This window comes from Corapipo altera, unplaced genomic scaffold (assembly GCF_003945725.1).
Source record: "Corapipo altera isolate COAL_440 unplaced genomic scaffold, ASM394572v1 22b, whole genome shotgun sequence".
In the NCBI taxonomy this organism is placed as follows: domain Eukaryota; kingdom Metazoa; phylum Chordata; class Aves; order Passeriformes; family Pipridae; genus Corapipo; species Corapipo altera.
Window position 1 is genome coordinate 20,807,720 of NW_020884876.1, and position 22,883 is coordinate 20,830,602.

At 42.6% G+C, this 22,883-nt stretch overlaps 1 protein-coding gene across 11 annotated transcripts in view; it reads right to left on the reverse strand.

Annotated features, from left to right (window-relative positions):
* EPHA5 (EPH receptor A5) overlaps positions 1–22,883 on the reverse strand; it is a 205,471-nt gene that overhangs the window by 84,837 nt on the left and 97,751 nt on the right. For 7 of the 11 annotated variants that reach the window (XM_027635814.1, XM_027635809.1, XM_027635813.1 and 4 more), the window contains exons 4-5: positions 6,870–7,025; positions 1,055–1,390 (exon numbers count right to left, since the gene is read on the reverse strand). The exons of 2 other annotated variants lie outside the window; for them this stretch is intronic. In XM_027635814.1, the coding sequence (XP_027491615.1) occupies positions 1,055–1,390; positions 6,870–7,025 (492 nt within the window). The remainder of the gene's footprint in view (positions 1–1,054; positions 1,391–6,869; positions 7,026–22,883) is intronic. 2 more of the 11 variants (XM_027635816.1, XM_027635817.1) reach the window with 1 other exon arrangement.

Here is a 22,883-nt window from a genome sequence, read left to right on the forward strand (position 1 = left end):
ATTTGCCAATCTACATCTAGCTGTTATGCTGAATTGCCCACCAGGTTTCCAAGGTTTACCTTGTCTGGAGAAGGCAAGGGGTAGCTCCAGTGATTTGGCAGCACAGTTCCTCACACTCCCAAAGGCTACCAGTCCACATTCCTGGAAGGAGTCCACAGTGGATAAATGCCACTGGGGAGCCCTAAACTAAATGGTAGGAAGCAAGCCAGGTAGGCAGAGACCCTAAAATGCAAAGCATGAGGGACAAGAGAAGGATAGGTCAGTCTGTGGGGCTTTACAGAAGTTGTGTGATGTGCCTGGTGTGTTGATGTGCCTGGAAGGAGATATAATCATGTTTTTGCCTCTCATCACACTTCCAAGTGTAAAGGTACAATGGCAACTCCCTGCCGGTGTCCAAAGTGACAGCTCTTTTCAACTGCTGGGCAAAGGAAGGGCAGACAGATCTGAGCCCTGGACAAAAGAATAAACCAGTCTACATGATCTCCGCCTGTACAGTGCAAAACCGAGAACACGGTATGCAGTGACATCTTAGCCCTACCTTGTTGGAGAAGCAGTGACAATGTACCTCACCAGCCTGAGTCCAGTCACTTTAGTATCACACTGTAGAAAAGGGATCAAATTTCCTAAAGTGACTCAAACAATTTTCTTAGGGAAACTGTTAGCAAAGTTAGAATGCTTTAGCCATTGGGATTTGTAACCAAAATGAACTCTTATAAATTTCTCTTTCTCAACAGGAAAGGCAGCTCTTTTCTTTCTGGTTTAGTGGATGGATATACAAATATGCAAAAAAGTGGAGGTATCTTCAAGTAGTTTAGTGTAAGAGAAAAAGGTCGCAAATCCTAAAACTGTGTCCTGCTGAAAGGAAACATACTGAAGACTGCAGTAATTATAACCTATGAGACATAAGCACCCCCCAACTCCCACACCCCATATTTGAAGAGGGTCCAGCTCTCCATGCTGGAGACTTCTACCCATTCCAAAGGGAGGTCCACATTGGGTCTGACTGACTTGGGCTCCCACCCCAGACATTTCCCCAGGTTGAAGATCCACTTACCTGCCTGGTTTGTGGTTACATTTACAGACACAAACTGCCGGGCTCCGGGGTTCTGGTCGGACACTCCATTCACTGCCTCAATTTCAAAGGTATAGTTTGTATGAGCAAGTAGATCCACCATCATGACAGAGGTGTTTTTCAGGCCGGTTTGCTGGGGAAGGTACCTGACATGACCGCCACACGCCTCACACAGACCCGAGTGTGAGCTGCACTTCTTGCATGCAATATAATAAGACACATCTTTCCTTCCACCAGTATCAGCAGGGGGAATCCATTCCAGAAAGACACTAGTCTCGTTAACATTTGAGATGGCACTCCGAGGAGCAGAGGGGGGTCCTGGTTTGTAAAGCGAGAAAAACACATGGTAAAAACAGTATAATCAGTCATCCTGCTTGCTACTACCCTCTAAGCTAAAAAGAGATGCTCCATTGCTCATGTGTCAGAAAGCACAAAGGGATCATTCGCAGCAGCACCTGAAGAACTGGAAAAATAGGGAATTTGTTTTGAGCACTCTCATCTCACCTCAAGCAGTCTCTGATGGGACACAGTCATCTGTGTCGGAGGACAAGACACTGGGTGCCTCAAACCCATCAGGAGGAGTGAGGCATTGCCTCTGGTGCTCTCCTTGCTCTTCCTGCAAAGGGAGTAGCAAGTCCTTGCTCTGTCCAAGTCACTGTTAGCTTCACTAGAGCCAAGATTCCCCCTCTTCACCCCACTGCCCCTATATTACTAGCTCTAGGTCCTAAAATAAGATATTCACTAGGGTTTCCGCACCACTTAGGTACTCAACCCAGACGCCGAATCTTTCCTCTGTGTGTATCTGTCTCTTCTCATCAGCTATTTGGCAACAGTGAAACCTAAGCTTGGGCATCCAAATCACACTTCAGTGAGACACCCAGTGTAGCCCAAAGCAGATGGTGATCTACACAGACCACTGGAAACATGGCCATATCCAGCTATTCAACAGCAGCCTTCTTGGTCCCTGCCAAGCTGCAGCATGGTTGGTTAGCCACACTGCACTTGCTTATTTTGCCAAGCCTCTCCACTCAGGATGCCAGCATGGCTCTGGCAAGGCTATCCAAGGAGGAACAGCTGCTACAGAGGTACCAGAGCACTTGCAAAAAGTCAGCTGTTTTTCTTCATCCTGGTGGGAAAGGCTGTGGCTGGACAAGCAAAGCCCACCTGGAGACACCTTCAAGACTGCTTCCTTGCAAGCTTTTTGTTTTTAACAGTCTCATGTTGCAGATGAAGGGCAAGCTGCAGATAAACCCTGAAGACAATGTGAAAGGACAAGCAGGAGTCTCATGCAAGAAATCCACGTGTTAAGTACCCAGGGAATGCAAACAAATGAGGAAGAAAGGGGAAATTTATCAAAGCAAGCTGGGATGGATTTTAGTCACAGCACCACCAGAAGCTATGCAGCAAAGATTGGTATTTTTCTGAGGGAAGGCAACACAACACACTTCCTTTCAGTTTGAATGAAGCTGTCAAAACCCATGAGCAGTTCCTTGAAAAGAGTCCGACAAGTAGCTTCATTAGCTAGAGATCCATACGAACCTAACAAGCTGTCTTAGGCTGTCATCGTTTTGTTGTGATAATTAAACTTGATTTGTTATTTAAAACAGGCAGCGTTGCAAAAATGAAATTACCTTATAAACCAAAAGCATTTTCTTCTATTTCCCTTTCCTATTCCCCTAAGTCTATACAATTGGTAACACTGATAAACTGAAACACTGTCATGATTTGCACTCAAGCTGTTCTGATTCAATGAGAAATTTGCTGACAGAGGAAATAAATAATCCTGATGTATTTTTTTATTCTTTGGAGGAAAAGCAGTTGAAGAGAAAAGCTAAGGTAGCTTAGGAAATGGTAGACCATCTTTGTTTTGCTATGTGATCTCTTCAGATCACTATGAACAAGGAGCAAGCCAATCACAAGCTGTGCCTTGGGGATCCAGTGCTATTTAGCTAATGACATCAAGGTACAGCCCAAGTGAGTACTACCTTCTGCAGTCATACTCGTACTGATACAATGGAAACTATGACATTCATCACTGGAGCTGTGTGGAGTTATATATATTGCACTCAAGGGTTTTTTATATGTTTTACTGGTTAAATTGCCCTATTTTTTTCTTTCAAAGGATGAATGTCCTTTTGCTGATGCCAGTACTCTAGGAAAAAATAAAGAACTCAGGCACAAGAAACATTTACTGGACAATGTGTCTTTAACGGGGGATAAATTATTACTTTTGTAAAGTCACCAGTGGTTTTTACTTGCTTTGTATAGAAAAGTCAGCTGCTCTTCTTGAAGGCTTAACAAACATGAGCTTCAGTGGAAATGGTTTAAAGCCAGCGGGACTTCATAACCTACAAAATTAGCATTCTCATAGGGCATCAGAGAAAGGTCTTTAGTAGTCTACAGATACCTAACAAGACCTACTTGAAGAATCCTGAAACTGTACTTGGATAGAACTTGGCTAAACCCCATCTGGGAGAACAAAAAGGTGTTCTACCCTAAGAAGAGGTGGCCCTAGGTCTTCTAAGGTGGTCTCCTTTAATTTCCAAACTCCTTTTGTCAAAGACAAAGAGATTAGTCCTCTAATTTTCTAAAATACATAAATAATTTTTGAGTTCGCTACTTTGTACCCTAAGCAGGTAAAATTCACCGCTTCTGCATCACAATCTAATGACAAGAGGTAAATTTCTGAAAGCAAAGATATTGGTATTTTTTCTTGATGGACAGCAAACCTGTTATTTACTGAGGCAAATATTTTCAAAAAAAATAACCTACAAGAGAACTTACCCTCAAGATACAAATATATATATGTACACACGCAAAGTTAACTCTAAACTTTTCGCAAGCACAATTTTACACCAAATACTATAAAATCTTTGTCCCATGTGTCATAATACTACAAATATTTCCCCAACATGCTCTGAACAGCAATAGGGTTACTTGTCAGAGGTGTGATGGGAAAAGAAAGGGTGTAACTATGTTTTGGTTTTAAAGAGATGTTGTGCAAGGAACTGAAACTAGGATTACCTAATTTAAGAAGAAATAAAGCACAATTACTTCCTGGAAGATACATAATAATATTAAGAGAATTTTAAAATATCCTTCAGAGTCATTTTTTTTTCTGGGGGCAATAATTATTTCAGACTGCATCACATTACTATTAATTTCAAAATTACCAATCATTACTTACAAACCATACTTAAGGAACTGGAAAAATGAAACAAAAGTGTATTTCTCCCTTGTCCTGTACTTAACTGAGCAGTTGACAGTGCCAATAAATAATAAAAACATTAAAAAACCCCTTGCAATATTTTCCTACCAGTCATGACTCAAGTCTGTCTTGCCTGTGTTTTAGTTTATGATGAGATGTTGCCTTCCAGATCTAACTGGACTGGTTTAAAATGCTAGTGTCGCTACCTACTCGTTACTGTCCCTACCAAAATTTTCTACCCCTGCCACTGAGCTGGTGTAGCACATGCCCTCCTCATCACCTTCAGCACAAATACAGCAGGATTAGGACAAAATCCTAAGAAAAGATGCATGGGGAAAGTGAGGGTGGCTGAAGCACATGGAGAAGGCTCAGATAATCCACCCTGCTTTTGGGGTTGTAAGTATGAATGCCAGCAGAGATGCTGCAACATCCTCAACTGCTGCACCAGGATTTACAGTGGGCAACAGAAGCTGAGCAGTGCCTTGATCAGCATTAAACCTCTCATCTGCCCCAGAAGCACTCAGTACCCTGCCAAACCATATCCTAACACAGCTTCAGGCACCATGCCTGCACTTTAAACTAGTTTATAGTAAGCTTTCAAAACAAAAATAAAACCCACCCTGAAACAAAACACCCAAATGCTAAAACCCAACAAACTTAGCCAACCATCACCAGTAAATAAGCATAAAACCCACAAAAAAAGCCATAAAACCAAAATCCCATGGTATTTGCAGAATTGGAAATTACAGACTTTATGTACAGGGTTCAAACTGCATCAGAAACCTAGGGGGGAGACGTGTTTGAACCTTGCTTGTACCTCTCTGAACATCCTGCCCTATGCTCAGGCCATAGGCATGCATAAACATCTTGTTTAGGGATGGCAGCTCCTTCCCTGTGCTAATTCACCATCAGGACAGACTGGATGTATACCCTTAGATCCTGAGAAGGGGCAGAGAGCAACACCACTAATGGTGGGCAGGAGGCACAGTGGATACCAGAGTCTGGCATAACTCTCCATCAGTTCCTGGCTTTGATACTGTCTGCACAGAAAAGCCAATTTTATGAGTGTTTCCAGAGCTCAGTGTGTTTCCCAATACCATGCTGGACCACATTATCTATCAATTATTTATGATTTTTAAGTCAGGTCAAGGGGCAAAATGAACATCAAGAAGCCCTGGTATCAAAGTTTTTCATGCTGTAACCCACCCTAGCTATGGCTGCAAAAGACACCGGCATACCTATTTAATAAATCGAGAAGTGCTTGCATGACTCATCCCCCAGACCACTTCGATCTGACAGCACCAGTGACTGCAATGCTGCCTAAGGCTGTCTTCTCCTTCCCTGCAGCACACTTTCCAATACCCATGTGCTTCATGCTCCTTTGCCTGGTGAAAATCAAAGGCAGAGTTCAAGGGGCCCAATTCTGCTCCAAGTGCCTCCTTCAGGCAAGCAGAGAGCTGCCGAGGGCAATTTCCTTTGCAAGAGTATCTTTCCTACAGGAACAGACTCTTTCTTCCTCCTTTTGAAATGCAAACTTGGGAAGCTAGGAAGGACACCTGTATTCACTGGGAAAGGCACAAAAAGCCTCTACCATGCCGACACCATGCAAGAAAAACAGCACTGAAGTCACCTCTGCACCACTGCCCACCAGCTCTGAGCATGCATGGACCCATAAACCTACTTTTTCCGCCATTGTTTAAGTTTCTTGGAAGCTCTAACTGCAGTAGTTAGCTACTGTAGTAGCACCAGTGGTTCAGTTCTCTTTGGTCCCTTTTAACTCCTTCTGCATCATGAAAATTACATTCAGAGCATGACAGGTCTGTGCTGCACTCACCAGCAGGACTGGCTGGGGGCATGTAAATTATGGTCCTAACTATCTGAAAACATAAACTGAACAAGAGACTTTCAAGGTACAGCTGACAGGATAGCTCACAGATAACAGGGGAAGGGCAAAATTAATGACTCTGATTACACTGATCCCACCTTGGACTCCCAGTACTCCAATGTGCTTGTTAGACTGCCCTCCCCCTATGTAAAGAGCATAGGTTCTACATTTTCACTGCAGATTGGAGAAGCAGTTTCCATCACAGAGTTTTAAACTACCCTGAAGAGTGAGCATCTCCAGGCAGATTGGAAAGATAGATCTCTCTCCCTGCTTGTTTACTGAAAATGAGCTGAGATGATACTAACTAGGACCACGTAGATGCTACCCCTGCCTACTGCTGACAAGCACTGCCCATCATTCCTCCTGCATGAGTACTCCACATTGGTACTCGTGTCTGAATGCTGTGCTGCTGGCTGAGTCTGCCCAGGATCCAATAGCAAGAGACGGAGCATGGTTCGTTACAAAAACGCTTTCTGGGTTTGATGCCAGCTTATGCCAGCTTTTGAAGCAAAAAGCTTTGAAAAGTCTCCTCTTGTGTAACTGGGATTACAATCGACAAAGCCAGTGACATTACAAGTGTGTCAAGACTAGTTCAAACTCCAGTCCAGAGCCTGAAAAAGCACGTTAATTAGTATCATAATGTCTAATCACAGTACAGGAACAGCTGGAAAGGATTAAAAACAACCCTATAAGCACATGCTTACTTGTACAGGCCATTGTAGGTGGGTCTGATTCCTTCCTAAAATAGTGTTCTTCACACAGGCAAGATGTGGATGCTTCATCAAGCGTGTAGCTGTGGGGGGGACATTTGCTGCAGGATGGACTGTGGGGTGAAGCTTTGAAGAACCCAGGTCTGCATACTGTGAAAAGAAGAACCACAGGCTAAGCTCTCCCATCATAAAATTAGTGTCTTCACATTTCCTCTTAAAAAAACCCCATATCCTCAGCTATAAAACAGACAAACACTCACAAGCTATTTGGTTTGCATATTTTAAAACACTAACAGATAGCACATACTTAAATATCTGCATGAAAAGAGAATTAGAATTTGTCGATTATTTTTTTCCCTTAGCATCTGCCATTGCTGGGTATTTATTTTCCTTGTTGAATGCATTAGAGGTAACATCTTCTGGGCTCTGCTTTAGAAAACATTACTGTGATTTCTTTTTCATTTAGTCTTAGAAAAACAGGTAAAATACATCTTGGGGTTTTCATTTAAGATGTTCTACACCCAGAAATCAATGTCTCAGCAAACAAATAGCAACATGGTGGTGGAGGGGATCTCAAGATTGACAGATTTAAGACATTGTGATAAGGCTACTTCCCTAGGGTCTTTTCCCCCACAAACCTGTGATGAATTTTAAAGTGCTCCACATAAAACAGACTATTCTGGTGAGCCTGAACCAGGCATGTTCACTGTACAAGATATTCCATCCAGTTCCAATATATATGCATGACGAGGCACAAAGACTTGATCTGAGAGCTATTTTTCTTCTTACAAATATAGTGCTAAAGGTAGCTTGGGATTTTTTTTTTTAATAATTTGAAGTGAATACAGTAATATCTTGCTTCCAACCTCCTGAAACACGTGCTCTTTCATCTATGCAAAGCACTCTGTACTTCATCCGTGTGTGTACACTTAGTCAGAAGCAGTGACAGCCACAGTAAGTAGTGTTTTAGGAAAAAAACCAGCTAGCCCTGTAGTCATACCATTATATGCAGAATTATAGATACACTGTTAGTAAACTGAGGAAACCCTGATTTTCTGTTTGTCTCAAAAAGCAGAAAACAGAGAAATGTGTTAAAGCAGCTCCAAGTGATGCTACCTTTCTTTCTTCAGAGTTGCTCTAAAGTATTTCTGCCCTAGCATGATATCAAGGATGCACAAATCCGCTATCAGATGCACAGAAGTTACCTGCAAATCCCAGAGCCTTTCCATGTGCATTCAAACTTTCCCAGTTGTAATTAGCTTGCAAAGAAAATGAGTTCACAGCAAAAGCACTAATATTATCCCATCAGGAATGTCCCAGACACTCACAGCATGTGCTAAAACGCAGCAACTGATGACAGAATTCATCTTCACCATAGATAAAGTATAGATTTTTACTAGTGATCCCTTTCCTCTGATCAAGCAACTAGGACATCTGCTTCTAAAGTTGGCTCTGCTTCCTTCAGTACCAGAGAAACCCTCTCAACATCTTCCCTTTTACATCAGTTGCTTCTTCGTCGAAGGTGAGGCATCTGCACATCAGTTCCTAACTCCCAGAGCTAACCAATAAGTCTTTGATGACTAAGATCACTCACGCATAAAAAGTGGTGTGATCCAAGAGCATCCAACAGACCTCCCCCAGGTTCCACTTTCACAGTCTTGCCCAGACTACAAAACTCTCACAGCAAGCACTGTGCAACTCTAAAGCAGGTCCCAAGCCCACTACTGGCTGACCGGTTGCCATCATGCATCTGCAGCCTCTCTGCCCTACTCCAGGGGATGCTCATCTCCAGGAACCCTGCTGACCTCCCCAAACTGGGCACCCTCCCACACTATCTCCCACCTCCCTTTTCTTCTCACAAGACAGGCAGAGAATAACTAGTTGGATTGGAGGGATTTACAAGTTTTAAAAATCCATTTTCCAAAATTGCTCATCACCCAACTAGTGCTCCACACCTAGGCTCTGCAGGATGCAGTATTCTGCTTTGTGTCCATACATCAGGACTAGTGACCAGACCTAGGGCTGAATTTATTCTTGATAGCTTTTAGCAGACTTGCCGCTAGCTGCCCTCGAGCTTTACAGCACATTTCTCAGTTTCTAGCACCTAGTTAAGTTCTTTTATTTACTTTACAGCCACTTTCAAATGCTGCCCTACCTACAGCAAGGACTTGCTACGCAGTCTCTTGAGAGTCTTCTGGGAGAGCAGACCACCAAATGGTTCCTCTCTAGCTTACAATGGTATTTCAAATCCAAATCAAACTCACTTGCACACACAGATAACAGAGAAGGGCAAATGAAAGCACAAAAATGTGCAACATATAACGAGGGCAGCCCACATCTAGTGTATATTCAATGTAATTAGCCTGCAAGGAAGAACTTGAATTTATCTCATTATGTCCCACCAAGACAGACAGAAAATCATTACAGCACAAAAGTTTACCATGTTTCTATTTTGTGCAAAGCAGAGAATGCAAAATAAGTCAGTTTTCCTTGACAGATTTTCAACGAGGTACAGCTTGTTAATGACGGTATGATACGTAGCTCAGCTCAAAGAGAATGTTTGGTTTTCATGAATAAGTATGGAGCCAAGAGATGCACAACGCTGATAACCAATGTTTTAATGAGGGATGTGAAATAAAACTGAACTGGACCAATTTTTTTATAGTCTGCAGGCTCCCATGGGTCAGGCAAGTCCCTTCTCTATTAAAAAACTATAAGGAGGAAGAGTCAAGAGCATTATGTGACTGAAGATTTCAGCATGAGTCCTCAAAACAAATGCCCAGCAGAGCAGAGTGCTATCAGATATAAGTGAAATACTCTTGTGTCAGTTTTTAGAAAGGAAGAATTCAGGGACAGAAGATGGGATATGCAAAGAGGAAGTATAGAAAATAAAAATAAATGCAAGAAGTGCCACACTGAATAGCGTGCCAAGTCCACACACCTGCAGCAGATGCTTTGGGGAGGACAGAGGGAGATTTACCAGGTTCTCCCAGCACAGTCTTCCAGGCTCTCATGACAAGTAGCTTGGGGACAACTCCTGATGGAAACCACACTTGCACTACCATGTTCAGGAGCCGAAGCAGCTATAGCTGCATGGGTGTTTCAGGCTTAAGTTGTATCTATTATAAAATTTTTCTCTTTAACATTTCCATTGTACATGGCACAGAGAGGACAGCCTGTAAGATGGTTCAAGCAGCAACTGCCTAATAGACAGGGATGCTGTGATGAAATGGATGCCATTTAAATGAAAGATAACCCAGGGACATCTTATGCCTCCACACTGTAGATCAGGTATGACAGTAGGTGGATCACAAGCACAGTCTTGTGCTTGAAGCTGGTACCATGTCAATTTTCTGCCACTGGTAGCAATGTCTCAGACATTTTGGAAATCAGCTTCAGAGCAGAACAGGGCCACAAACAACCTACCTTGCAGGTACCTTGGGTTTTGATCTTCATCTTATCATTCGTCTTCTGACAGTCAACCTTTTAATCTCTTCATGAAGTATACATGACTTTATTTAAAATTACATGGGTGTCTGGGGTTTAATTCCTAATTAAATCTTATTTTAGTCTTCTTATATTTTTATCTTGATATTTCCAATTCAACATCTCTTGAAGGGATACATAAAACTAGCACAGTACATATAATGGTGCATATAATGGTCCTATCTCTCTTTTAAAGGGGATAGGAAAGCAAGAGAAATAAGATGAGCTTAAGACTCCCCATAATCTGCAGCAAACCAGCTGAAAAGAAATGAAATCAAGTTTTAAGCTGTTGATGAGATCTGCTTCTTTCTTCTTAGTATTAAAACTGGTAACTCCTTAGCTGATTAACAGCCACTGATGTGTGAAAATAGTCTTTAAATTAAATTGGTTGCTAGAAAAAAAATAATTATTTTAGACACAGCAAATATGCCATAAACAGCCTGCTAGTGTTAGGTACAAGTGGGATGTGTTTCTGTTAGTAGCACATCCATTATTAGCAAATTAATTTCACTGTTTTTATTTTTAATAGCAATCACAAAATGTTGCGGGCACAGAGCATTAACATCTGTGCAGCCTCTTGCTTGCACACTTCAAAATGGGCCAGAGAGAGATGGCTGCAACGAAGGATGGCAGCAAGAGCATCTTGGGACAGCAATGGCTTGAGCTGATCCCTTGAACCATCAGCAATCAGATTAGAAACTATCTTTGTACCTTGCAGATGGCAGCCCACAAGAGCCATGCTGAAAGAAACTGACTCTTGGAACATGGGTGGATGGAGGTACAACCACTCTTACAATGAAAACTAGCCTCTTTGAACAACGTGCTGAATGCACCATACCAGTAGTAGAGACAGTGAGTACCAGTGAGGAGACACAACAATAAATAGGGAAAACAAGCCAATAACATCAACCAGCTGGGACTACTTGGCAGATTATTTTCTGCAAGCCTTAACATCAAATGATTTGCAGTTGCATCCCTGTAACCATCCCTCCCCTGAGCTTTGGCTGAAGATTGCATCCAATAGGCAGGGCTCCTCTCCTCTCCAGCTGCCCCATGCCTCGCTGCACACTGACACTAGGCAACACGTGCTGGAAGCAAGAACCATCTCTGAAGCTTTCCATACCCACAGGTATGTATATGGTCCTGTTGGTAAAACCACCCAGTTATCACAGAAGCATAGAATCATAGGCGGGAAAAGACCTCCAAATTCATCTAGTCCAACTTTTGACTGAACATCACCATGTCAACTAAACCACAGCACCACATGCCACATCCAATTGTTTCTTGAACACTTCCGGAGATGATGATTCCACCATTTCCCTGTGCAGCCTGTTTTAATGCTTGAAAACCCTTTCAGTGAAGAAATTCTTCCTTATATCCAACCTGAACCTCCCTTGGGTGCAGCTTGAGGCCATTTCCTCTCATCCTGTCAGTAGTTGCCTGGGAGAAGAGGTCAACCCCCAGCTGGCTACAATCTCCTTTCAGGTAGTTGTAGAGAGTGACAAAGCCTCTCCTGAGCCTCCGTTTCTCCAGGCTGAACAACCACAGCTCACTCAGCCACTCCTCATAGGACTTACCCTTCAGACCCCTCACCAGCTCCACTGCTCTTCTCTGGACACTCTCCAGCACCTCAATGTCTTTCTTGAAGTGAGAGGCCCAAAACTGGACACAGTTCTTGAGGTGTGGTCTCAGCAGTGCTGAGTACATGGGGCCAATCACTGCCCTGATCCTGCTGGCCACAGTATTCCTGGTAGAAGCCAGGATGCCACTGGCCTTCTTGGACACCTGGGCACACTGCTGGTCATGTTCAGCTGGCTGTCAACCAGGCCCTTTTCTGCTGAGCAGCTTTCCAGCCACTCTGCCCCCAGCTTGCAGTGAACTGAGTGTAAGCCCCTCTCCATCTCCCTTTGCTGCTGGGAGGAGAGAAAGTAGAACTTGGGAAGGAGGGAAGGGTGGGATGAAGGTGTTTTTAAAATTTATTTTACTTCTCATTATACTGCTGTGATTTTATCAGTAATAAATTTAATTAATATCCCCATTTCAAGTAATTGGTGAGTGATCTCTCCCTGTCCTTACCTCAACTCATGAATCCTTCGTTATACTTTCTCTCCTCTCTCCAGCAGCAGATGGGAGTGATAGAGCAGCTTTGGTGGGTACCTGGCATCCAGCCAGGGTCAACCCACTACAGCCTCACAAAATTGGCCTTGGCTCATGGATCCAGCCTGTCCAGATCCCTCTGCAAACCTTCCTACCCTCCCACACAACTTAGTGTTGTCTGTGACTTACTGAGGGTGCACTTGATCCCCTTGTCCAAATAATCAATAAAGTTATTAAACAGGACTGGCCTCAATACTAAGCCCTGGGGAACTCCAGTAGTAACTGGCTGGCAGCTGGACATAGCACTATTCACTACCACTCTCTGGATTCAGCCATCCAGCCAGGAGAATGCTGTGGGAAACAGTATCAAAGACTTTACCGAAGTCCAGGTAGACAACATCCACAGCCTTTCTGTCATCCACTAGGAGGGTTACCTTGCCATAGAAGGAGATAAGGTCGGTCAAGCAGGACTTCCCTTTCCTAAACCCATGCTGCCTGGGCCTGAGCCCCTGGTTGTCCTGTACATGCTGCATGATGGTACTCAAGAAGATCTGTTCCATAACCATTCCTGGCATCAAGGTCAGCCTGACAGGCCTGTAGTTCCCCAGATCCCCCTTTTGACTCTTCCTGTGGATGGGCATCACATCGACCAACCTCCAATCATCTGGGACCTCCACGGTTAGCAAGGACTGATGATAAATGACGGAGAGTGGCTACGCGAGCTCTTCCGCCAGCTCCCTCAGCACCCTCAGGTGGATCCCATTAGGCCCCATAGACTTGTGAATGTCTAAGTGGCATAGCAGGTCACTACCTACCTCCTCCTGGATTGCAGGGGCGGGTCTATTCTGCTCCTTGTCCCTGTCTACCAGCTCAGGGGCCAGTTGCCTTTAGGATAACTAGTCTTTCTGTTGAAGACTAAGGCAAAGAAGGCATTAAGTACCTCAGCCTTCTTTCTCATCCTGGGTGACAATGTTCCCCCCCCCCCGTCCAATAAAAGATGGAGATTTTCCTTGGCTCTCCTTTTGTTCTTAATATATTTATAAAATCACTTTTTATTATTTTTCATAGCAGTGGTCAGATGGAGTTCTAGTTGAGCTTTCACCTACATGACCTATTAACATCTTGTACTCTTCCTGAGTAGCCTGCCCCTTATTCCAAAGGTCATAAACTCTCTTTTTTCCCTGAGTTCTAGCAAGAGCTCCCTCTTCAGCCTGGACAGTCTTCTTCCTCTCCAGCTTTCAGCACATAGGGACAGCCTGCTCCTGCACCTTTCAGATTTCCTTCTTAAAGTATGTCCAGCCTTCTCGGACCCCTTATGAACCAGTGACCTGAACAGGCCAAAGTCCACCCTCTGGAAGACCAAGGCAGAGGTTTTGTTGACCCCCTTCCTTACTTCACCAAGAATCAAAAACTATATAATTTTGTGGTCACAATGCCCAAGTTGGCCTCTGCATCTCTCACCACCCTTCTCCATTTGTGAACAGCAGGTCTAGCAGCAGGGCACAACCCCTGATAGGCTCGCTTACCAGCTGTGTCAGGAAGTTAGTCTTCCACACACTCCAGGAACCTCCTAGACTGCCTCCTCTCCACTTTGTTAAGTTTCCAGCAGGCATCTGGCAAGTTTAAGTCTCCCACAAGAACAAGGGCAAATGTGAAACGTCAGCCAGCTGCTTAGAGAATATTCTGTCTGTCTCTTCATCCCATAATTAGTATTAGTGGGAATTCCAGTTTTGTCCCTGGAGAGAGAAAAGGTAGGAAACATGACCCTCTAAGCCTTGAAACCCAAGGAGATATGAAAAAGGTCCAACTTATTACTCCCTTTGCACTCTTGCAATGCTGGGAGGATAAGCTGAGAGTATTTAAGTGCTTAGGAAAGCGACCTTTCATATGTCCCAGAAAATAAAGCTCAAACAGGAATTACACTGTCTCCCTTGCAGAGCACCAAATCAGTCTCCACAGTAATCAGAAACCACAAGTACAACTCATAAGGAAGTGCCACTAATCCATAAATAAAGCTAAAGGACTAAATCTAACAAAAATTAATGAAGATAAGGATGCCCAGTCTAGATGGAGCACAGGTTATCCGGTAGAACCTGAGGTTTCCTCTCCAACATGCAAACTCCCTTTGCTTCTCCTTCATATCCTTTAATGCCATTTACCTTTTCAAACTGCAAACTTCTTTGGACAGGGATACACAGCTCAAATTACCATAGCTTTCAGAAGTAACCACAGTGTAAAACTCCCTTCCTCATGGACAGACCCATAGTCCACACTGAGCCAGCTCTCAGCTGAAAAACAAGCAGGATGTGGAGAGGTATATATGTGTGGGGGGGGAAGGATGTGTGTGTTTTTAGCTCTGTAGCTCATCAAATCTGCTTTCAGTAGCACATTGCTCCGGTGAAGGGAATATGCCTCGAGAACTGAAGGATCTGAGCAAAAACAAGCTACAAATAAACCAAACCTTGTTCTCATCTCTGGAGCTGCCATGCCTTGAAGCATTTGCGCTGAGAAGAGGGGGCTGCTGCCTCTTAGATGTGTCCAAAACCTATAAAAGGGCTTAGCAAGGTACAGTCTTTATAATGTGGAATCAATTAAAATGCTGAGAGGCTCCAAGCCTCAGGTTGTGCTTCTGACATGCTCTTTTACTTACAAGAAAAAACAAAACAAAAAACCACAATAGACTGTCTTAATGTCTTCCAACCAGTACAAACAGATGATCACCAGGCTCTTCTAAAATGTATTTCAAGAACTACAGCAACCTACCAAAGAGCATTCTCCTGTAGATTTTTCAAGCAGACTCCCAAGAGCTAATCCTGTCCTCTTTAACAGCTCTCTTGAACTGCAGGCTGACACTGAAATTGCTGCCACAGCTATAAAGTTACAGTAAAATGTGTAAAATGCCCTGATTATATCTCCTTTAGGCTTTGTCTCTCTATCTGCAACAGTGCTACATTGCTTCCTGTATTACGCCTTGGGTATTTGAAGGGAATTAAATAAATACCCACTAATAAAACACAGCAATTTGAAGCTGCCAGTTTGCTTCAATCCAGTAGATTTGGCAGCATCTTTTGGGAAGTCCAACACCCAATGCTGTAGCCCAAGATCTGCTTAAGGTCTTTTTAAATGTTGTCCTGGAGCTTGCTGGATAAGTAGGGCATCTGAGGTCTTTGCACTTTGAAGAAAGAGACTCAGCTCTTACCTTGGATAGAAGCCAATTCATGCATCTCAAGCGGGAAATATTCTTTTAAGCTTTTTTTTTCCCTAAGAAAACATTGTGTCTTTAGATACTGTTCTGTCCAACCGTACACTAAGTTAGGCTGAATTATTTCCACTCCACATTGAAATCAGCTCTAACTCTGAATACCAAAACAACCTTGAAATGTATATAAATATATAAATAAATTAGTACTTTCAGTTCCTCCCTCTGAAATACCACATTTTTCTACCATGTGACTAACTAAATTGTCACGCAATAATTTACGACATAACAATAGTTGCTAGAAAACTAAGAATTAACTGTCGCTAATAACATTAATGTGTTTCTTCCAAATGGTATAAAACTTCATCATATGTCAACACTGAAAAATTAATGAAATTCCCAAGTCAGCTACATTTACAAGCCATAAAAATACCTAAAACACAATACATTTGAAAACACTCATGCTTACATTAGGATCTAATGGGCTATATTTCTGCACATTCCAACTTTGCTCTAAAGAAGATTTTTAAGCAATCAATGAGGCAAAGCCTGAGTCAAGCCTAAACTCTCAGGAGTGTGATGGAGGAGCAATGAAGGAGATTTATTCTGGCATATATGCAAACCCACACTATCATTTGGGTTTGATTTTGCAGAAGGAAAGCAAGCTATGGAAAATAAATGCTCTTAAGGGAAACAGAAGATTTTTCAAAAGCACTCAGCACTGCGCAAGTGTGCTCCCACCAACTGTGTCAACTGCAGGGCTAGCTGGCTGTGCTTCGGTTTTGTGGGGGTTTTCTTGCCAAACTTTCTTGTCCAAAAAAACACCAGGAGAAACTGGTACATTTCTAGAGAAAGCACTACTTGAGATGAAGTGTCATTTCCCAGCAAACACAAAATTTCTGTCACCAGCAGCTGCATGCTCCTGCAAGTGTGTACAAAGGCTCCTTCATCTCTCAGGCCAGGTGGCACCTGCCGTCTTCCTCGCTCTCTGGCTAAAAGGGACAAATCCAGGTTGATCTCACTGAGCCCCAACTATCTCGCTTACAATAAAAAAAGGCAGTCCACATCCTGTTGCTACAGCTTCTCTGCCTATCATAGCTATAAAATATATATCTTCATAAATCTCTATGTCTATAAAAATCTATCTGTGTATTTTTACTTTGTTGTCTGAGGAATGGGACAAATGCACTTAAATGATGTTTAAATTACTGTCTTTGGTTTTTTAATGAAGACAAACTGAAATCATTTGACTCCCTTAAATAGAGGAAGCGATGATTTACAATGCTGCATCTAAAGGAAAAATATAATTAAAGACACAGAAGGCAGCAGAGACACATTTATTTCCGCATGCTTGTACACATAACTTGAGATGCCTGGCTCTGCACATAATCCAAGAGGTGCAAGAATCTATTTTGGGGGTTTCTGTACACAAAGACACTGACCCAGGTTATCCTTTGTTACACAAATGGCAACTTAAACATTCAAGCTGCATTGTTGCGCTAGGCGAGGGAAGGATTGATGGACAAGGCACAGAACTCCCTCGAGTTCAATAGTGGCATTGACTGAATAGCAATAACAAGCATCATCCCTAATGGCAACAGGGGGACAGGATCAAACTTCAAAATGATGCAGCCAAAACTCCCCTATGTCTGTCTGTGTACACCTATTATGGACAGTAATGCAAAGATCAGTTGGCAAAAGCTCCTGGAAAATAGGGTTCTTCAAAGCTACACGTTTGCTAGCACAATATTACAATAAAAGGATTTTAGTCTTCTGGTTCAGTCTGCCATAGGGATCTGGAGCCCAGCCAGCAAAAAAAGAAAGATTCTCTAATTATGCTGTGGTTTGGACAATTGTAAGCCATTGTGGTTAAGAAATATGACGTTTGGGAGGATTTATTTTGATGATTTATGCCATGTGTGTTTACTCTACCAACATTTTAAGGTTTTAGCCTGAATTAATAAACTGCACATATGCAGGCAGTAAAGAGAAGTAAAAATGCTTAAAATATTTCCTTCTGATTGGCTCTACCTTGAGCAACTTCATTTGCATGAACAATACTTCTATGTGTTATAAAATCAGCCTTTTCTCTCCTGACTATTTGGTCAAAAATAGGCAGCATCCTACCAGTCTAGAGTGATGTTTAACACCTTCTCAAAATGATCCTTTCAAACCCGGCCTCAAGTGTTTAAGGGCTTGTTTGCTTCTACTTTATGATCATCTGTCTCAGGAGGTAAATTTGGCAGGACTGGCTGCAGACAATTTATTTTAAAATTGTTCCTTTGTAATTTATGGCTGAACATATGTCACTCTAGACACATCTATTCAAATTCCATCAGAGGGTGACAGAGATGGATCTTTTACAGTCCTGACCAAAAAAAAAACAGGAAGGATTTATCCAGAGTTGCCTGGACTAAGTGTGCTAAATGGATTTATGCACAGAACTATGATTCTGTGGAAGTGGTTTTGGGGTTTTTTTGCAAATTTCAGGTATAGGTGATGCTAGCCAGTTTTGCTGCAGGCAGGCAGCTTAGAGGTGCACATGGACAAGTCTCTTGGGGAACATCTGTCTCCGTTCAGTCATGCCTCCTTCCATAGAAGCTCATAGGTTTTTGCATTGGAGAACACTGGTTGGAGCTACAGATGGAGGTCTCACTGACCTAAATTCTGCCCTGTTATACATATCACGGGGTGCTTTTGCTTTGGTTAGGAGGCAACAAATCAAGGACTTGTGTGCAAGGAGGATATGGCAAATATTAATACCCTGAGAAATTTAAGCTCCACATGTACAACCAAGCGCAGAAACATCAAGCAGTTATGTCATTACATGCAGACAGAACACTATTTCGGTTTAATTAACCAGACATAAAAATATTGAGATTATTTGTTAAGTTGATTAAACTACTCCTTTGGCTCAGATGAACACTGCAACACTTCACAGTTCATCTGCCTTGCCAAGTAATTCCACCAAACATGTTCCTCTTTAGGAACGAGCTCAACAAAGGGCAACCTGAGGCATTGGTGGCTCTTCCCATATCAGCCGGACAATGGCAGGAGCTTCCACATTCCAAACCTTTGGAGAATTTATTTCAGTATGATCTCTCCTACTTCTGGAGAAAAAATTGCTGCATATAAAAAAAATGCTTAAACACAAGATAAATCAATAAACTTGACACTTTAAACCTCCTGATTTTGAAGCCAATCTCAATACTATTTGGGTAGTGGGCCTTGTGGCTTTTGGATGCTGGAGATGAGTCATCCTTGCCATGAACTAACTAGAGCTGCCCTGACTCCAGTCTAGTCAGAAAAACACCAGAAGCCCAGAAAAAACCCCCATATAGTTGTATCCCAAGAAGATAGTTTCTTTATCAGACTATAGCAGTAGTTTTGTGTGACAAAAGCATGCACTGGGAGGGAGATGTCCTGCTAGTACCCCTGTCCACTGCCTCTTCTCATGGACTTTGTTCTTGCCCCAGAAATGACTGTTTTACAGTCATGCAACTGTTCCAGGAGTTCAGATATGAAGCTAAAAGAAAAGCATAGCAAACACTGCCTTCCCTCTTGCTACATGAAGCCTCCCCACAACGTCCTTCCTGCCAAATCCCATACCATAAAGCACAAGCCTGAAGGACACTTTGCAGTAGTGATACTGTCCATTCTCACAGGTTTTTTATTTAAGGTTTTGAGCTGCCAAAGCTTGATTTATGGAAATCTAATTCTCAAACTATTATAAGGGAATACTGTTGTTCACATGTAGCTTATCTCCAGTTATATCCAAGAAATAAACATTGCCTATACGAGTCTGTTTGCCCTGGAAACCCAGCACTACTGTTATTTGTATTTTTTGCTCCATCTCTGTACCCTTGCATTGCATCAACTTGAAGCAGTCTTCCTAAGGCAGTTTGAGGAAAAAACAATGCAAAGCTTCTGCTTTACAGAAACATTTCATGTTGTATTTGTTCAAGGGACGACTGGAAGACAACATGAGGGGAGAAAGGAGAGCAGCTGGTGTGGGCATAAGGGCACTGCGCTCTGGGTTTGGCATACCTATGCCTTCCAAGAAAAGATTGTAACCTGTTCATCTTACATCTCATACGTTATTGCCCCTAACAGCTTGCCACTCCAGAGCTCCTCTTCCACACTTTGTTTTCAAAGCCTTGTCAAGTCTTGTGGCATCTATCCTGTGACACCCAGCAGGTGAGGGTGGTACGGGAAGATGCTGCTCGTCCTCTCAGCAGCCCCGGAATGCAGAGATTGCAGGAGAATATGAAGAGTCAGTCTTGTCACGAGGAAGAAAAAAAGTAGAGAGAGGGAAAAGGGGTTACTAGCCTTTTTGAGAAGAAAGCCTGGAAATGCAAACACCAACAGAAAAACCAGCAGAAGACAAACACAAAAAGCCCGGTATTAATTCTTTTATTTGAAGCGGTATGCTTTGCACTGAAAGACCAAATGGGAGTTTTCTGACTCAAGTGGGGACTGCTAATATTTTCCTCCCTGTCATCTCTTGACGTTCCCAATATCCAGCATTCCGTATGGATGCGCTTCTGGATGTTGGTTTCTTTTCAGATGCACTAGAAATCAGCTAGAAACTTCTGAGGCTCTGACACTTAGCCCAAATACCATTCACAATTTATCTTTTATAAGTTGTGCAAGTGGCAAAAATATAAGGTTCATTATTCCGCACAGAAATTCTCTCATCATCCAGTCAAATTTAAAAATAAACAGTTGCAATTAAATGTGTCGCTACATTATTTATGTAGATGCATTCAGTTTGCAGAAAGCTGCTATAAAAATACTCCCCTTCAATACAAGGGAAATTTATTGCACTTTTATTGTATATTTTCTTCTCCCTGCCCAAATGTATGTTGCTCCCTGCCTTTTTTCTCCCTCTGTGTTACTTAACGCATCACATTCCAGCTACTGTTTTTGTCTTGAAAGAATGAGAGATGTAATCCAAATCCAAATGTTTCTTGATTATTTGTGAACAAGGCTGCTGAATGATTACTAGACAGCTAACTCCAGTATTTCCCTTGCAATCGAGGACCACTCCTTGTCTCTGATTTGGCTCTTACTGCTGTTGGGTAAATGATATGCACTGAGGCTGCCCAAGCTTCAGAGTATGTATTAATTCTGCCAGAAACTCCAGACACTCTAAAGAATTGCTAATTTAACAACAGGCTGTGAAATTATTTTTTCTTTCTTTATTAATTTCTGTGTTATTTGCAAGTCACTTCACTGCCCTGACTGTCTTTTGGTGTGAATAACAAGGGATATTTCATCTCGTCAGGAAATAAGTGAAAGTTTTCTCCCCAGCAGTCTCTATATTCATAACCAAATATAAATATGGGAAACAACTGCTAATAAAACCAGGTTAACTTGATGCAGGTGTTCCTCTGTCAATTTAGCCAGGTGATATTACCAAAATCTGACAGGGAAGCACAGTGATATATTTCACTTGTGCCTTGACATTTTGATTCTGTTTGTTAGGGTGTATGCACAGGGATCTGGCTTTTTCTCCAAGACCTCTATAGCTGTCAGTCTGTGCAAACAGGATTTGACAAGATGTCCATTTAGCAGGATGGGAGGGCAAAGGAAAAAACAGAGAGAGAGCTGGAGAGACCAGGTATCTGGTAAAGCTGCACTGCAGTGCAAAAATGGATGCTTTTCACATACCAAGCAACTTGAAAAAAACTCTATATCTTGATATAGAGGATCTGAGGTAGTTTTCATCCTTTGATCAACACCTCCTTCAAGAAAGGTGGGCAAGAATAACATAAATAGAAGGTAGAGGAGAAAGAAGACAAAAAGCCAGAGCTGGAAAAGGTATCAGGATCATTGTACACTCATCCATGGGAAGATTTTTGGTTGGTATTAATTCTTTTTTAAAAAGAGAGAGAGAGAAAAAAGAAGCTTTCACTTGCTCCCAAGGAATTAGATTTAAGAAGAAAACTAAATAGGAAGTTTTGCTTTCCAAGGCTGCCTTTTTCCAGCCTGGGGAAAGAAGCAGAAGGTGATGAAGTTGTCTCTTCCAGGGATAATGTAAGGACACTCTCTGCTTATGGAGCTCTGAATTTAAAAGCCTTCAACTTGTGTCTCCCTGCTAAGAACTTTGGGCCAGAAGCAAGTAAATTATTTATAATGAAATACAGTAAGAAATAGATACAAAGATGAAACAACAGAAAATGAATATAACATTTAAACAAGACTGCAACCAGACTTTAGAGATTTATGGTAACTGGCTGTTGTATAAAGATAAGGACAGGATTCTGACAGTCTGGGCAATTCCTGCATCTCTGCAAGAGCAGTTTAAAAGCAAAACTGAATACATAACTCAATTTAAAATTTGGAACAAAAGTGTTAATTAGTGGGGTTTAAACCAGACCTTACTTTTCAGCACATGCCAATGTCCTTACAGGCCTCTACACAGCATCAGCCACACCCGTGTTGCCTACAGTCTGCCTTTTCCTCCTCTGGGATGCATGACATCTGCTCATGCCACATTTACATCAGGCTGCAGAGACGCATCTTTCCCTTGCCCTCTCTTTTCAAAGGCCATGCAGCCAAACACAGAGTGTTCACAGGCTGAAAACATATCAGAGATCACAGCCCTCATCCTGCACACAGCCACCCCCAGCCTCACACAGGACCAGGCAGGCACTGTTCAAATGCACGAATGGACAAGAGAGCTGGTCATCCCATGGCTATGAGAGGGTACGCACCATACCACCACGTACGCACACCAAGCAACATACAGCTCAGCCTGGGAATGGTACCAAACCATGACCCTGAGACCTGAACCAGACACCACCAAAGACATCAAACCTGGTCCCAGCCACCAGGCAGGTCTGCAAATGACCTGCTATCCCCAAAAAAGGAAAGGCTGGGAAAAAGTCTGTGTCAAAAAGAACCCTCGACAGACATCCCTGATCAGTTGTGCATCTTCACAGCATTCCTGTATATCACCTCTGGCACAAAGCGATGAAAGAAGACCTCAGTTGAACTGAGCCAGTTGTGGGCTCCTTACCTTGCTGCTCCACCAAGGTAGAAAATATGTATTACTGAAGCTGTAAAGTGCTTACAATTATGGCTCCAAACCCAGTAATCTCTGCTGATGTAGGTAAATTGCTGACCTATCACTGTTATTTATGATGCAAAAAAACCTTGGGTTTTCTCTGCAGCTTAATAAAACCTGTGGGGAATTGGTGCAAGGCTTTCATTCCTTATAG